General features: G+C 42.4%; 1 protein-coding gene across 1 annotated transcript in view; it reads right to left on the minus strand.

Moving 5' to 3' along the window:
- col27a1a (collagen, type XXVII, alpha 1a) overlaps nucleotides 1-17,617 on the minus strand; it is a 105,984-nt gene that overhangs the window by 34,965 nt on the left and 53,402 nt on the right. The window contains exons 17-33 of the mRNA XM_063012112.1: nucleotides 17,432-17,476; nucleotides 16,194-16,247; nucleotides 15,898-15,951; nucleotides 15,757-15,810; nucleotides 13,388-13,441; nucleotides 13,186-13,239; nucleotides 12,402-12,446; nucleotides 10,973-11,026; nucleotides 10,822-10,866; nucleotides 9,593-9,646; nucleotides 9,449-9,502; nucleotides 9,056-9,109; nucleotides 7,849-7,902; nucleotides 6,227-6,280; nucleotides 5,234-5,278; nucleotides 3,386-3,430; nucleotides 853-906 (exon numbers count right to left, since the gene is read on the minus strand). Of these exons, the coding sequence (XP_062868182.1) occupies nucleotides 853-906; nucleotides 3,386-3,430; nucleotides 5,234-5,278; nucleotides 6,227-6,280; nucleotides 7,849-7,902; nucleotides 9,056-9,109; nucleotides 9,449-9,502; nucleotides 9,593-9,646; nucleotides 10,822-10,866; nucleotides 10,973-11,026; nucleotides 12,402-12,446; nucleotides 13,186-13,239; nucleotides 13,388-13,441; nucleotides 15,757-15,810; nucleotides 15,898-15,951; nucleotides 16,194-16,247; nucleotides 17,432-17,476 (873 nt within the window). The remainder of the gene's footprint in view (nucleotides 1-852; nucleotides 907-3,385; nucleotides 3,431-5,233; nucleotides 5,279-6,226; nucleotides 6,281-7,848; nucleotides 7,903-9,055; nucleotides 9,110-9,448; nucleotides 9,503-9,592; nucleotides 9,647-10,821; nucleotides 10,867-10,972; nucleotides 11,027-12,401; nucleotides 12,447-13,185; nucleotides 13,240-13,387; nucleotides 13,442-15,756; nucleotides 15,811-15,897; nucleotides 15,952-16,193; nucleotides 16,248-17,431; nucleotides 17,477-17,617) is intronic.

Genomic DNA, 17,617 nt, shown 5'->3' on the forward strand with positions numbered 1-17,617 from the left:
GCCCTGGTGAGAAGTACCAAGACAACTGTATCTTGCCTACAGTCAAGCATGGTGGTGGTAGCATCATGGTCTTGGGCTGCATGAGTGTTAATGGCACTGGGGAGCTGCAGTTCATTGAGGGAAACATGAATTCCAACATGTACTGTGACATTCTGAAACAGAGCATGATCCCCTCCCTTCGAAAACTGGACCTCATGGCAGTTTTCCAACAGGATAACGACCCCAAACACAACCTCCAAGATGACAACTGCCCTGCTGAAGAAGCTGAAGGTAAAGGTGATGGACTAAACCCAATTGAGCACCTGTGGCGCATCCTCAAGTGGAAGGTGGAGGAGTTCAAGGTGTCTAACATCCACCAGCTCCGTGATGTCATCATGGAGGAGTGGAAGAGGATTCCAGTAGAAACCTGTGCAGCTCTGGTGAATTCCATGCCCAGGAGGGTTAAGGCAGTGCTGGATAATAATGGTGGTCACACAAAATATTGACACTTTGGGCACAATTTGGACATGTTCACTGTGGGGTGTACTCACTTATGTTGCCAGCTATTTAGACATTAATGGCTGTGTGTTGAGTTATTTTCAGAAGACAGTAAATCTACACTGCTATACAAGCTGTACACTGACTACTCTAAGTTATATCCAAGTTTTATGTCTATAGTGTTGTCCCATGAAAAGATATAATAAAATATTTGCAGAAATGTGAGGGGTGTACTCACTTTTGTGATACACTGTATATATATATATATATATATATATATATATATATATATATATATATATATATATATATACATATACATATACATATACATATATGCTGACAGAGTGTTTATGTGGCCTTAGATTTACTTACTGGCTCTCCAGCGATTCCCTTTTCTCCTGGTGCTCCGGAGGGCCCCTGGATTCCCTGTTGAGATTTTAATAAAAATAAAAAAAACAACAGCAATCAGACATTATTTGGTCTACAGTAAACTACATTCATTTACTTTATGCTGAACAAATACAGTGGAGATTAGGGATGTCCCGATCACGTTTTTTTGTTCCCGATCCCGATCATTAATTTTGATCCCGTTCCGATACCGAGTCTCAAAGCGATACTTGTATTTTCTAGATATTGTCTAGATAAGAACTAGATAATACTGTTCACACAGTGCACACTTCAAGTACATTACAGTTATTTAAATTAATCCAATGTATATGTTTAACAACTGAATAGCTCTGCAGTGCTGTAGGAAAAAACTGCCTGCATCCAAGCTATTGCTTAATGTTCTTTTATTTTTACAAAATAAAAGTAAACAAACTTAGTGCAGCATTGTAGCAGTAAAACTAGAACACTCAAAATGTTGTGACAATGGTTTGATGGATGTTTCTACGCGGTGAGTGTGTTTTGACCCTTTGAGGCTTCCTTAGTGCATGGAATAGCGTGCTTGGCTAACGCGACGACTCTAGCTGTCCGGTATTCGGTACCGTAACAGAAGAAGTTAATAAAGTGTTATGCTCCCGACAATTTGTGAATATACCGTGTATTTATTTCTTTATTAAGCAAGTGCATCACTACGACGCTCGGTTACATAACTAAGCCAATCTGAGTGCTTGATACTGAGATGTTGTTCAGTCTTGTAACACGTAAACTCGTAAAAGCTGTATGTTATGGTCCTGAAGTTTTCATACTCGGATTAAAAGTTATTGTTTTGTAAACCGGTGTGATCTTTGACTCACACACCATATAAATAGTAAAATTCTACAGTAATGAACGCAGCTCTGCTCCTACCGCCTCGTGAAACGCACATTGCAGACATTACACTTCACTGTTGGACTTGTTTCACTTTCCAATTTAAAGTATTTCCACACAGCGGACATGCTGATGTAAAACAAAGGATCGGGATTAGTAAAGCCGATACCGATCAGTTAAAAAATGCCTTGATCGGCCCCGATTCCGATCTTTGAGATCGGATCGGGACATCCCTAGTGGAGACTGAACCCTTTTCCAGGAATACTAAGCTCAAAGTGGCTACACATCATGGACAGGTTAACCCAATTCCAAAGTCAGTAACCAAATTTCAAAATGGCACCAAAACAACCAACCTGCTTGTCTACCACCTTGTTCCCCTTACAATATTTTAAACAAATTGTGGATAATCAGAGTCAGTCCCTTTTTCATTCACACTATGCCTCTCTTCACAGAACAAACAATATACTGACAATGTATTATGGTATTTTCTTTGAAACAATACATGAGCTAATGAGTGGGGTATATTTTTCTGCCCTATTCATTAATAATGTGCATAAAATTAACAATACATGAAAGTAAAATTCAAATATGAACGCTGGCAGTAGCATTCCATCTATCCAATCATTTTTGCCCTGATCGAGATGCCCCAGTCAAAAGTAGGTTCTCCTTATTTCCAAAGTGAAACACCTTCCATAGCATGTATAACTCAACTATACAAGGTTGCAAAGTTCACAGAGAACTGTTCATATAGAGCAGGAGAGTCAAACTCATTTCACCGAGGGCCACATCTGCATTATGGTGGCCCTCAAAGGGCCGATTGTAACGTACCCTGCTGTGATTGCAGTCTGTCTTTTAAGTCTTGGACAATTTGTTGTTTTTCTTGGAGGCTAAATTCTGTGTTTGGTGTCAAAACGCCAAATTTATACTGTATATTTATAATGCATATCTACATTTATATTGTATTACTTTACCACAGACACGGCCTCAAAACACAAGAGACGTACCGTTTCTTCTTCTTAAAGCACAAACTTGTATTCACTTTACCTTCTTGTACATTTTGGAATTGTTTATTTCTCAACATCACTTGTTGGAAAACCGCCTCAGTTAAACGCTGATGTGGAAACACTGCCATCTAGTGACAAGATGCGATCACTTTGCGGGTCACAAAATCAGCATGCATTGTGGGAGATGCAGTTTATGTACGATTTTATAGTGTATTTTAAGACAATCACACATCTTTTAAGCTCTCGCGGGCCACATAAAATTCAGTATAGAGAGTAACGGACTGGGTTTCCATGACCATGCAGCTGCATGCAGGACAAACTTTATTCTACACAATCTACACTGTTATCAAGACTGGTGTAAAGCACACCAATACATTGTTTCAGCATTACAGTGCACAGTAAAATGAAAATTTATAAGGAATGGTTTTGCGATGTTACAATATTGAGTTAAAAGCCATCAAACAAGAGCCAGATGCCATATAAATCCCCATCGTTTAATATAAGAACACACAAGTTTAGATTTATATTACTAAAGAAATATGGACTCTTCTTTGAGAAATATAACTGGTAAAGTGTTAGTTTTAAAACAATAGTTGGCTTAGTAGTATTAGTAGTAGTTTTGGTAACTTCATAAACAGGGTGCAACGTACCAGAAATCCTTTTGGCCCCGCTTCTCCAGGCTCACCAATTTTTCCCTGCAGATATTTTATAATGTTAATACATCGTGATGAAAACAGAACATGTACATCATACATTACATTCAACTGTTTACATTTAATCTGGGTACTTAATCACAGTAACAATGGTACATGAAGTGTGTTTTCTAAACAAAGCATTAAAATGAAGAAACTATACCGTATATATGTAGTGCAATTACAGTGTATCACAAAAGTGAGTACACCCCTCACATTTCTGCAAATATTTTATTATATCTTTTCATGGGACAACACTATAGACATGAAACTTGGATATAACTTAGAGTAGTCAGTGTACAACTTGTATAGCAGTGTAGATTTACTGTCTTCTGAAAATAACTCAACACACAGCCATTAATGTCTAAATGGCTGGCAACATAAGTGAGTACACCCCACAGTGAACATGTCCAAATTGTGCCCAAAGTGTCAATATTTTGTGTGACCACCATTATTATCCAGCACTGCCTTAACCCTCCTGGGCATGGAATTCACCAGAGCTGCACAGGTTGCTACTGGAATCCTCTTCCACTCCTCCATGATGACATCACGGAGCTGGTGGATGTTAGACACCTTGAACTCCTCCACCTTCCACTTGAGGATGCGCCACAGGTGCTCAATTGGGTTTAGTCCATCACCTTTACCTTCAGCTTCCTCAGCAAGGCAGTTGTCATCTTGGAGGTTGTGTTTGGGGTCGTTATCCTGTTGGAAAACTGCCATGAGGCCCAGTTTTCGAAGGGAGGGGATCATGCTCTGTTTCAGAATGTCACAGTACATGTTGGAATTCATGTTTCCCTCAATGAACTGCAGCTCCCCAGTGCCAGCAACACTCATGCAGACCAAGACCATGATGCTACCACCACCATGCTTGACTGTAGGCAAGTTACAGTTGTCTTGGTACTTCTCACCAGGGCGCCGCCACACATGCTGGACACCATCTGAGCCAAACAAGTTTATCTTGGTCTCGTCAGACCACAGGGCATTCCAGTAATCCATGTTCTTGGACTGCTTGTCTTCAGCAAACTGTTTGCGGGCTTTCTTGTGCGTCAGCTTCCTTCTGGGATGACGACCATGCAGACCGAGTTGATGCAGTGTGCGGCGTATGGTCTGAGCACTGACAGGCTGACCTCCCACGTCTTCAACCTCTGCAGCAATGCTGGCAGCACTCATGTGTCTATTTTTTAAAGCCAACCTCTGGATATGACGCCGAACACGTGGACTCAACTTCTTTGGTCGACCCTGGCGAAGCCTGTTCCGAGTGGAACCTGTCCTGGAAAACCGCTGTATGACCTTGGCCACCATGCTGTAGCTCAGTTTCAGGGTGTTAGCAATCTTCTTATAGCCCAGGCCATCTTTGTGGAGAGCAACAATTCTATTTCTCACATCCTCAGAGAGTTCTTTGCCATGAGGTGCCATGTTGAATATCCAGTGGCCAGTATGAGAGAATTGTACCCAAAACACCAAATGTAACAGCCCTGCTCCCCATTTACACCTGGGACCTTGACACATGACACCAGGGAGGGACAACGACACATTTGGGCACAATTTGGACATGTTCACTGTGGGGTGTACTCACTTATGTTGCCAGCTATTTAGACATTAATGGCTGTGTGTTGAGTTATTTTCAGAAGACAGTAAATCTACACTGCTATACAAGCTGTACACTGACTACTCTAAGTTATATCCAAGTTTCATGTCTATAGTGTTGTCCCATGAAAAGATATAATGAAATATTTGCAGAAATGTGAGGGGTGTACTCACTTTTGTGATACACTGTACATAATAAAGATGCTAAGCTGCTTTTACCTGTTCTCCAGTAACTCCAACTTTGCCAAGTGGACCAATGGGACCCTAGTGAAGAAGATGAAAGGAAGACAGAAGACAGAAAATAAGATGATAGTATATACTTAAAAATACAATCAGCCATAACATTAAAACCACCTCCTTGTTTCTACACTCACTGTTTGTTTTATCAGCTCCACTTACCATATAGAAGCACTTTGTGGTTCTACAATTACTGACAGTAGTCCACCTGTTTCTCTACATTCTTTTTAGCCTGCTTTTACTCTGTTCTTCAATGGTCAAGACTCTCACAGGACAACTACAGAGCAGGTATTACTTGGGTGGTGGATCATTCTCAGCACTGCAGTGACACTGACACTGACATGGTGGTGGTGTGTTAGTGTGCTGGAGTTTTTAAATATCGTGTCCACTCACTGTCCGCTCTATTAGACACTCCTACCTAGTTGGTCCACCTTGTAGCTGTAAAGTCAGAGACGATCGCTCATCTATTGCTGCTGATTGAGTTCATCAGTGGTCACAGGACGCTGCCCACGGGGCACTGTTGGCTGGATATATTTTGGTTGGTGGACTATTCTCAGTCCAGCAGTGACAGTGAGGTGTTTAAAAACTCCATCAGCGCTGCTGTGGCTGTGTCTGATCCACTCAAACCAGCACAACACACACTGACACACCACCACCATGTCAGTGTCACTGCAGTGCTGAGAATGATCCACCACCTAAATAATACCTGCTCTGTGGGGGTCCTAACCATAAAAAGGTATGCAGAGAAACAGATGGACTACAGTCAGTAATTGTAGAACTACAAAGTGCTTCTATATGGTAAGTGGAGCTGATAAAATGGACAGTGAGTGTAGAAACAAGCAGGTGGTTTTAATGTTATGGCTAATCAGTGTATAAGCAATGTGTCCTTGAAATGAATGTCATAGTCAAATAAGTAAGAAATTAGAAACGATTTGTAACAACCATTATAAACATGGTACAATAATTAAACCATACCTTTTTACCCTCTGTGCCAGCCTCGCCAATCTGACCATCCGGCCCCCGTGGACCCTGAAACACATACATCCAATTATTTGAGCCTAATTTATAAGAGCCTGGTTGTATAGGGTCCAGTTTTCCCAGACTCACTGGGTGCAATGTAGTAACACACCCCGAACAGGACGCCAATCTATTGCAGGGACTCAGCCACCCCCCTGTTTCAGACATTTCAGACATAGCCAATCATCTTTCCAGCAACCGTTTGAGAAATATTCCCTGGGAATAAACAGCAAGCTTGTGTAAAGGAACACCACTGGCCCCGACATTAACCTTATAGAACAGTGGTCCCCAACCACCGGGCCGCGGACTCTCCAGGTGTCATTGTCTCTTATCACCACTAGATGGGAGCAGCGTCTCGTTGCAGCGTAAAAAGCTTAAAATTCACACTGATTTTCCATTCTACAGTTATTCTACAGTATATTAAATCCTCCCACCCCCGCCGGTCCGTGAAATGATATCTTATATGAAACCGGTACACTTGGCACAATGCAGTCAGACTAGTACCGTTCTCCTGGCAACCGCCAAACCCAGACTCGTCCATCGGATTGCCAGACGGAGAAGCGTGATTCGTCACTCCAGAGAACACGTCTCCGCCGCTCTAGAGTCCAGTGGCGGCGTGCTTTACACCACTGCATCCGACGCTTTACATTGCGCTTGGTGATGTAAGGCTTGGATGCAGCTGCTCGGCCATGGAAACCCATTCCATGAAGCTCTCTACACGCTGTTCTTGAGCTGATCTGAAGGCCACATGAGGTTTGGAGGTCAGTAGCGATTGACTCTGCAGAAAGTTGGCGACCTCTGCGCACTATGCGCCTCAGCATCCGCTGACCCGCTCTGTCATTTTACGTGGCTATCGCTTCCACTTTGATATAATAGCACTGACAGTTGACTGTGGAATATTTAGTAGCGAGGAAATTTCACGACCGGACTTGTTGCACAGGTGGCATCCTATCACGGTACCACGCTGGAATTCACTGAGCTCTTGAGAGCGACCCATTCTTTCACTAATGTTTGTAGAAGCAGACTGCATGCATAGGTGCTTGGTTTTATACACCTGTGGCCATGGAAGTGATTGGAACACCTGAATTCAATTATTTGGATGGGTGAGCGAATACTTTTGGCAATATAGTGTACATAAACTCCCTCCTCCTTACAATAAACTGGAAGCTTACTCTGACTGTGTGTTACCGAGTACAGGTTTTGCTGGGCTCTTTCTTTCTGACTCATAGCAGCAAATGATACTGGAGTAGAAGATCAGAGCACCAACATTTCTTGATGTTTGGTCAACATGCCAACACATGATGGAGTAAAACAGAAAGCATGGCAAGTTATTATTTGTGTTTACAAATCCACCACTGTCTGGTAAGGCTGTGAGAAGACTGGTTGACTGGACATGTATTAGAAATGTGTCCTAAACTGTGGCTATTCTCTGGGTGTCGTCAGTCTGGGTGTGTAAGGGCAATGGAAATTCGGACATGACTATGCTAAATGACTGGGAAATAGGCAGTGTTTTTAGAAAGACTGTGGGTATATCTTTCAGAGCCACGACTTCAACACAAGGACTCCTGGGTCTGTCTTACCCGTCTTCCCTTGGATCCTCGAGTGCCGGAGGGGCCGCGTGATCCAGAAGTACCCTAAAAAAACATTAAGGTAAGAGTTGAACTAATTCAGTTCATAGTAGATTATGTAAATTGCACAGAAATGCACATAAGACATTATTTAGTAATGTGCTGCATTATATAAGTGCAATAATCTTTATGATATTAGTATTAAAAAAGCTATTTCTCTGTTATAATGTTTATTTCTCTTTGTGTAATAGCATTTCTTGATGCAGCGGCGGACAGCATTAAGTAACAATGGTTTTCTGAAGTACTTATGAGCCCATGTGGCTATATTCATCACAGTAGCATTATGGTTTTGCATGCTATGCCATCTGGGAGCTTAAAGGTCACGCACATTCAACAGGTCTCTCCAGATTTCCTGGATCTTTCTCCAATATTATGTACAGTAGATGGTAAATTAATTTTCTGAACTGATTCTCTTACAGGGTTGTGAGCCACGATCCATCATTGCTTGCCCTGACTGAGCCTTTGGTGCCCCCTTTTATACTCAATCATGATTCCCTCACCTGTTACCAATTCACCTGCTTATTGTGTAACGCTGTAACTGGAACAATCTATACAATTCTAGCTCTTATTCTGCCCCATCCCAACCCGAGTTCACCCGGGGCGGGACGCCAGTCCATCGCAGGGCAGAAAAACTTACATACACACACACACACATACACACACACTTATAGGGCAATTCAGTGTTTCCAATTAACCTGACTGCATGTTTTTGGACTGTGGGAGGAAACCGGAGCTCCCAGAGGAAACCCACACAGACACGGGGAGAACACAGAAAGGACCCGGACCGCCCCGCCTGGGGATCGAACCCAGGACCTTCTTGCCGTGAGGCGACAGTGCTACCCACCGAGCCACCGTTCCGCCCCCAACCCGAGTTGTATCAATCAATTATATAAAGGAGATTCTATGCTTCCAAGTTTGCAGCAAGAGTTTAGGGAAGGTCCTTTTCTTTTTAAGCAATACCGTGCCCCTGTGCACATAGCAAGGTCTATAAAAACATGAAGAAACGCTTGGTTAAAGTAACTCCAGTGTAAAATTTTGACACTTTCTATTGTGGTAAATTGGGAGAGTCTGTGCCATAGTTAACAATAACATACTGTCAATGTAGTGAATATGCTGTACTGTTAAACATAAGTTATTAGAATGTTCTGTTGGGACTTACTGATGGACCTGGTGGTCCGGGAGGTCCGACCTCTCCAGGCGTCCCTTGATGCCCCTGAAAAAGAGACCATATACACACTTACTACATGTACCACACTACACTAGCTCAAAGATGCACAACAGAACATCAACAGAACCATTATGTAAGTTTTGCATATGGAAATTGTGATATATAGGATGTCAACACTGTAATGTCTTAAGAACATGCAGCAGATAGACTGACTGCTAGATGTTTGTGACACACTGTCCAGGGTGCATTCGCTTCTTGTAGCTAGTACTTTAAGATGGGACTGGACCCATAGTGATAAAGCAATAAATGACATACGTAATTCTACTGTAATGAGTGTTTGCGCAGTGATTAACCTAACACTAATGTAACTTTATGCAGTCTTACAGTGGAGCCTTTCTCTCCTGGTGGTCCTGGCGAGCCCATCCCCCCTCGATCGCCCTAAATACACACACAAAACATAAAATATATCAATACATATTACTGTTCATTTTTTCTGGATATATTGTAGATTTAAGGAAAGCAGAGTACCTTTTCTCCGGCCAGTCCTGGTTCACCAACTGGGCCCACAAAGCCAACTAAACCCTAAACATACATATGATGTCATTAGCACAATCAACCTACAGTATAAAAGACTATAGTAGGGGAGAAACAGTATATAAAGTATAAAGAATGATAACCTCGTGGTCTAATATTTTTTAAATACATTTAATTTCTTGTTTCTACACTCACTGACCATTTTATCAGCTCCACTTACCACATAGAAGCACTTTGTAGTTCTACAATTACTGACTGTAGTCCATTTGTTTCTCTGTATGCTTAGTTGGCCCCCTTTCATGCTGTTCTTCAATGGTCAGGACTCTCCCAGGACCACTACAGAGCAGGTATTATTTAGGTGGTGGATCATTCTCAGCACTGCAGTGACACTGACATAGTGGTGGTGTGTTAGTGTGTGTTGTGCTGGTATGAGTGGATAAGTTTTTAAACACCTCACTGTCACTGCTGGACTGAGAATAGTCCACCAACCAAAAAGTGGTCTTGTGACCATGATGAAGGTTCAGAAGATGACCAACTCAAACAGCAGCGATAGATGAGCGATCGTCTCTGACTTTACATCTACAAGGTGGACCAACTAGGTAGTGGACAGTGAGTGGACAGGGTATTTAAAAACTCCAGCAGCACTGCTGTGTCTGATCCACTCATACCAGCACAACACACACTAACACACCACCACCATGTCATTGTCACTGCAGTTCTGAGAATGATCCACCACCTAAATAATACCTGCTCTGTAGTGGTCCTGGGAGAGTCCTGACCATTGAAGAACAGGGTGAAAGCAGGTTAAAAAAGTATGTAGAGAAACAGATGGACTACAGTCAGTACTTGTAGAACTGCAAAGTGCTTCTATATGGTAAGTGGAGCTGATAAAATGGACAGTGAGTGTAGAAACAAGGAGGTGATTTTAATGTTATGGCTGATCAGTGTAGAGGCCTATTACGCTAGCCCACCACTGGGATTCGGGTGCCAGCCATCTACAGACAGACATTTACACATACATGATTGGCTATGTCTAGACCAAATGATGGCCCTGTGATGGAGTGGCACACTGTGCAAGGTATTTCTGCCTTGCACCCAGTGTTTCAGTGGAACCAGACCCACTTAAATTCAGGGTAAAGCGATTAATAAAAATACAATAAAATAAATGAACATATAAGTATAGCATCATATCCTCAACGTGTTTGTGTAGCACATGAACTTACTCTCTCTCCCAGTGGGCCAGCCTTTCCCGTGTCACCTTGTTCCCCCTAAAAAAGTTCACAAGGTAAATAGTGTCTGTAATTCCATTTGTTTGTGTAAGTGTGTGTGCATGGATATGCATGTTTGTGTTCAGGTGTTTATTTGAGCTCTAACCTTAACTCCCTCAGGTCCAACCTTGCCAGGAAAACCTGGTTTGCCCGCAGCACCCTGAGGAAAGACAGAATGCATGAATGCATTTTTTAAAAGGAGCTAAACTGGCTAAATCAGCTCAGTGTTTTTATTTATTTATTATTTTTTAATCCACCCTAGTAATGTGGTTTTAAACATTAATGGTAAAGTCCATATTGTGCAAAAGGTGTCAAGTACAAAAGCATAAATCCAATAATATAATAATCCATTAATATCATTCACTGTGTCAGTCTGTAGATTCTGCTGCACCTTGTGTGTGTTCATGTGAAGAATAAAAGACAGACAGACATCCATCTTCATAAAACAACTCTTCCATTAAAAAAGTCAATCAGGTTGTGACATTCTAGAAATCTACACAAAAATTTGTGCCCTAATCAAGGGTTGAAAAGCTGGGATAGGCTCCAGCACCAGGTGCAAAGATGCAGTTGGGTACTGCACACGTGTCGGAGGGGGCATGTGTGTCAGTCTTGGCTCTCCGGAACCAGGGTGGAGATCAACATCAGTAGAGAGGATGCGTAATGCAATGAGGTAAATTTGGGGGGGAAATGCAAAAAAAGTGCTTGTTTCTCCATTTATTAAGAGATTAGGGCAATTTTTTAAAGCTGGTTTATTTTATTGGCTAACTGACAATGTGCATTTTACATTTACACTTTCAGCATTTAGCAGACACCTCTATCCAAAGCGACTTACAATTGAGACCATATACATCGCAAGCAACTGAGGGTTAAGAACCTTGCTCAAGCGCCCAACAGTGGCAAGCTGGCTGATGTGGGGCTTGAACCAGCAACCTTTTGATTACCAGTCCAGTTGCCGACTGGTCCAGATGTTTAACATTCTAGATATTTTTCTTGAGTCTGCGAGCGTTTGGCGAGCCGCTCGGATCGAGTTGTTGAACAGTATGTACTATTAAGTCATGCTTTTAATTAATTCATTCATTCATTCATTCGTCTGTTTTACCACAGCTTTATCCTAATCAGGGTCATGGTGGGTATGAACAGGTCACCAGTTCATCAAACACACACATTCACACACACACTAATACCTAGGGGGATATTTTAGTGTCTCCAATTGACCTGACTTCATGTCTTTGGACTTGTGGGAGGAAACAGGAATAAAAACCCACACATACACGGGGAGAACACACAGAACTCCACACAGAAAGGATCCGGACCGCTTCACCTGGAATCAAACCCAGGAACTTCTTGCTGTGAGGCGACCGTGCTAACCCATCGAGCCACCACGCGTGTAAGTGTTTTTTTTTGCTATCTAGTGGCTCGAATAAACGCCGCCCGGTTTGCTTAATGTGTAGAACAAAACAGACAAAGCACAAAGCAGGATATGACATCACATGAACATATAAAGACATTAGGATTTAAATCTCATTAAAGCTTACCTCCAATCCAGTTGGACCAGGAGGTCCAGTAGGACCCTCGTCTCCCTGGTAATAGAAATGAAAGTAAGAATTACTACATACTATATACACATACTATTCTACACTCACTGTCTATTTGATCAGTTTACCACTTTGTAGTTCTACAATTACTGACTGTAGTCCATCTGTTTCTCTGCATGCTTTGTTAGCCCCCTTTCATACTGTTCTGTAATGGTCAGGACCACCACAGAGCAGGTATTATTTGGGTGGTGGATCATTCTCAGCACTGCAGTGACACTGACATGGTGGTGGTGTGGTAGTGTGTGTTGTGCGCCCCGTGGCCAGCGTCCTGTGACCACTGATGAAGGTCTAGAAGATGACCAACTCAAACAGCAGCAATAGACGAGCGATCGTCTCTGACTTTACATCTACAAGGTGGACCAACTAGGTAGGAGTGGACAGTAAGTGGACACTATTTAAAAACTCCAGCAGCGCTGCTGTGTCTGATCCACTCGTACCAGCACAACACTCACTAACACACCACCACCATGTCAGTGTCAGTGCAGTGCTGAGAATGATCCACCACCTAAATAATACCTGCTCTGTGGTGGTCCTGTGGGGGTCCTGACCCATGAAGAACAGGGTGAAAGCAGGTTAAAAATGTATGTAGAGAAACAGATGGACTACAGTCAAGTAATGTGGTAAGTGGAGCTGATTAAATGGACAGTGAGTGTAGAAACAAGGAGGTGGTTTTATTGTTATAGCTGATCAGTGCACATAGTATATAATACTACTAAACACACACCTCTCTGCCGGCAGCTCCTCGTGGTCCTGGTAACCCCCTGTCTCCATTTTTGCCCTGTGAAAATAAACCACTCAAAATGAAAACACAAACACTACACAGTATGAGTAAAAATAGAATAATTAACATTTTACCCACCACTATTTACTTGGTACACTGTCCACACACATGGAAAACTAAACATTCCCCTCATGAACACACTAACCTTTAGTCCTTCAGGGCCATTTTCGCCAGGTGGTCCGATGTCACCGGGAAAACCCTGAAAGCAAATAGAACATCAGTGTGCGTTTACAAATGCACAAATATACCAGCCTAATATATTTCCTAATGTAAAATGTAACCTTTTGGTTTATTATAATTTAATTCCTAAATCTGGACTGGTCTAGCAACTCGGATGTTTGTTTGATTATTAGGATTTTAACGTCATGTTTTACACTTCGGTTACATTCATGACAGGAACGGTAGTTACTCATTACACAAGATTCATCAGTTCTAAAGGTTATATCAGACACAGTCATGGACAATTAAGTATCTCCAATTCACCTCACTTGCGTGTCTTTGGACTGTGGGAGGAAACCGGAGCACCCGGAGGAAACCCATCGGACACGGGGAGAACATGCAAACTCCACACAGAAAGGACCCGGACCGCCCCACCTGGGGATCGAACCCAGGACCTTCTCGCTGTGAGGGGGCAGTGCCGCCCCGCAACTCGTATGTTCTATATAGAAAGGGCCGAGGTCGCCTCCATCTACTGAGGAGCCATCAGCCATCTTTTATGCAGTACACCACTGCTGGGGAGGTGCAATCTCGGAGAGAGACATAAAAAGACTGAATGTTCTGATCGAGAACTCCACTACATGAGTCTGTAGGGGTCCTAACAAGCTCCTTCAGCCCCAGACTCATCCACCCCCTGTGTAAGAAGGAGCGCTACTGCAGGTCCTTCATTCCTGCCACCATCAGGGCTTACAATAATGTGATATGTCACTCATATCTACACTTCCATGTCTATGGCGCAATACAAAAAAAGTGCAATATGGAATATATTCTTTATATGTTTAATGTACAGTATATATAATATTTTATGATAATATATGTACAACACTTTTTCTTAAAGGGAATTTGTTTAGAGTAAATAACTACACTATTTAGCTGTATTTTTTTATATACTTATATACTGCTGTAACAAGTTAATTTCCCCAAGGGGATCAATAAAGTCTTATCTTATCTGAAATCAGTCAGTTAAAGCCATTTAAAGTAATTTGGTATGTTTGTTACACCTAAGAAAATACTAAACATAGCCTAGGATCATCTCCACATATGTATCCTTATTTGAGATTACTCATTCATTTATTCATTTATTTTCTTATCCGTTTATCCAATTAGGGTCGCGGGATGGGGGGAGGGGGTTGCTGGAGCCTATCCCAGCTTTTCAATGGGCGCAAGGTACACAGTAACACCCTGGACGGGGTGTCAGTCCATCGCAGGGCAGACACACATACACACACACCCATTCACTTATAGGGTAATTCAGTGTCTCCAATTAACCTGACTGCATGTTTTTGGACTGTTGGAGGAAACCGGAGCTCCCGGAGGAAACCCGCGCAGACACGGGGAGAACATGCAAACTCCGCACAGAAAGGACCCGGACCGCCCCACCTGGGGATCGAACCCAGGACCTTCTTGCTGTGAGGCGACAGTGCTACCCACTAAGCCACCGTGCCACCCCTTATTTGAGATTACTTTTATGTATGTCTAAATCAGGGGTGCCTATACTTTCCTGGCTTGAGATCTCATATTTCAGTTCACAGGTGATCTAACTTTTTAAAAAGGTTGGCATCATTTTGAAGCTTTTTTTAAATGCGCTTCAGTTCCTATATTGATATGCAGCATTAAAGGGCAAGCAACTGAAAAATCACAACCTTATATTGATGATTTGCACTGAATGGTGTCAGCCAGGTTCATGTAGTCTGGACAGTAGCTGCTGATGCCAGTTTTCAAGCAGCTTCCAAGTGTTGATCATTGATATTTAGACTTAATTATTTTCATGTTGGAAAAGGCTGATTCACACAAGTAGGTTGATCCAAAAATACTATCAAATATGTGGCACATTTTTCCTCAGCCAGCAAGTTCCAAAATTGTCCAGCAGAGACCCTTAACGTCAGGTGAATGTCAGATTGTGGGGTTAAAATTTCTGTATGTAACATGAGATCTGAATATTCTCCGTCAGCTTCTTCTTCTCATGAATGAACCAGCCGTCTTTGCAGTGTTCCTGCAAAGTGGCGCAAACTGGCTACAGATGAATGAAAACTTTCTAGATTCGCAGTGCTTTAGGTGGGCTGAGGCGTAGCTATGGTAACAAACTGCAAATTAAAGAAACACTGGCTACATTTCATGTCAATCACGTTGACCTGTTTGAATGAGGCGCATATTGGGCACCCCTGGTCTAAATGAACATTATTACACTTTCAGCAAGTGCTGTTATCTAATCCTGTGAGTTTATTGCACAAATACATCGCTCCATCAATTTTGGCTAATGCTACTTTCAATTCAGACTTTTTAACTTTTAAATGTTACCTCAGGACCTGGGGGACCGGGTATACCATCAGGCCCTCTATCTCCTGGTTTACCCTAGGGTATACACATATAAACAAATTCTTATGAGAATTCAATCAAACATGTAAAGGTCATTAAACTTCAATAAATATAAATAGTCACCTGAAGTCCTGGTTTTCCGCGAGGACCTGGCAACCCTGGCAATCCCTGAACTCCCTGAAACCACAGATACAATCCCATAAGCAATTTCGCCAATTTTATCAGCATAAATGAATCTTACTAATAGGTATAACATGACATTTCGAAGAGACCAGTCAAAGAACCTCAAAGCATAATTATATTAAGAGTTTATTTTAAATATTTATGCAAATTTAAGTAACATTTAGTTTATCTGGAATTTAAAGAAAAGCTTTTAAGAGCTTAAGTATGGGTCATAAACAGAGACCGTAAATACGTACCTTGTCTCCTTGGAAGCCAATCTCGCCTTGTTCTCCAGAAAGCCCAGCTTCACCCTAATAAAAGGCAAGACAATAATAAATAAGGATAAGAACAAGAGGGGACCGTTCAGATAGACAGAGCCTTTTGGATTGATAAAATTATCGATATTTATACCAAATACGCCTTTCTCTCTAAAGTCTAATGCAAAGAACTCCATGTGTTCTTAATTTTCCTGGTAAAATTAGCAAATCTATCCTGGTCAGGGTCGTGGTGGGTGCAATTCACTAGACAAAAGTTAGGAAACACCCTGGACAGGTCACCAGTCCATCACAGGGCAGACACACACACTAACACAGTCACACCTAAGGGCAATTTAGTTTCTCCAATTAGCCAGATTGCACGTCTTTAGGCTGTGGGAGGAAACCGGAGCACCCGGAGTGAACCCACGCAGACACGGGGAGGACATGCAAACTCCACACAGAAAGGACCTGGACCGCCCTACCTGGGAATCAAACCCAGGAGCTTCTTGCTGTGAGGTGACAGTACTACCCACTGAGCCACCGTGCCGCCCTATAAATATATATATATATATATATATACACGTTTGCGCACCAGAGCCGACATACTCATGAGTTTGAATATCAGCTCTGCTACCGGCAGGCTGGGCGCCTATACGGACAATGATTGGCTCGTTCGTCAGGATTGGATGCAATTATGACCTCTGCTGGCTGATCAATGGTGCCTCCGTGGAGACTGGGGGAAATAATGGAGACCAATGCATGACTCTCCGTGCACGAGACTGAGCCCAGTATGAGGTGAAAAGATGCAATCGGCTGCGGCACACGTGTCAGAGGGGGGCGTGTGTTGGTCACAGCTCTCCTCAGTCAAAAATGAAAGTCAGCAGCAGTTGAGAGGAAGCAAAATGCAATTGGGTAATCGGATATGACTAGACTGGGAGAATACTTGGGGGAAAAAAGAAAGACAGATGCTTGTGTGTTACTAGTTTTGGCAGAATGTGCTTGTCTATTATTACGACTTGACAGTGAAAGCTCGGAGGCCTTTGTAGATAAGCTTGTGCATGGTGTTTTTCTTACCACACACACACACACACACACACACACACACTTCTCACGAATTAATCATTGACCTCTTTGACAGTTTTACACACATACACTGACCAACAGGCCAGTCAGTGAAGCAAGGTGTATGTCCATGGCATGCTGCAGAATAACAGGGCCAATAAGAGCATTCAGATCACCTTATCACCTTTCAGTCCGGGCTCGCCCATGTTCCCAGCAACACCCTGTCAAATAGACAAAAAAAAGAAACACACATCACATAAACACAAACAAATAACACATACAAACACTGTATCTTCACATCGGTCTGGGTGTCTGTGTTGTACCGTAAGCAAGTGAGCAAACTACACACACCAACTATATGT

This window comes from Trichomycterus rosablanca, chromosome 16 (genome assembly GCF_030014385.1).
Source record: "Trichomycterus rosablanca isolate fTriRos1 chromosome 16, fTriRos1.hap1, whole genome shotgun sequence".
NCBI classification, from domain to species: Eukaryota; Metazoa; Chordata; class Actinopteri; order Siluriformes; family Trichomycteridae; genus Trichomycterus; species Trichomycterus rosablanca.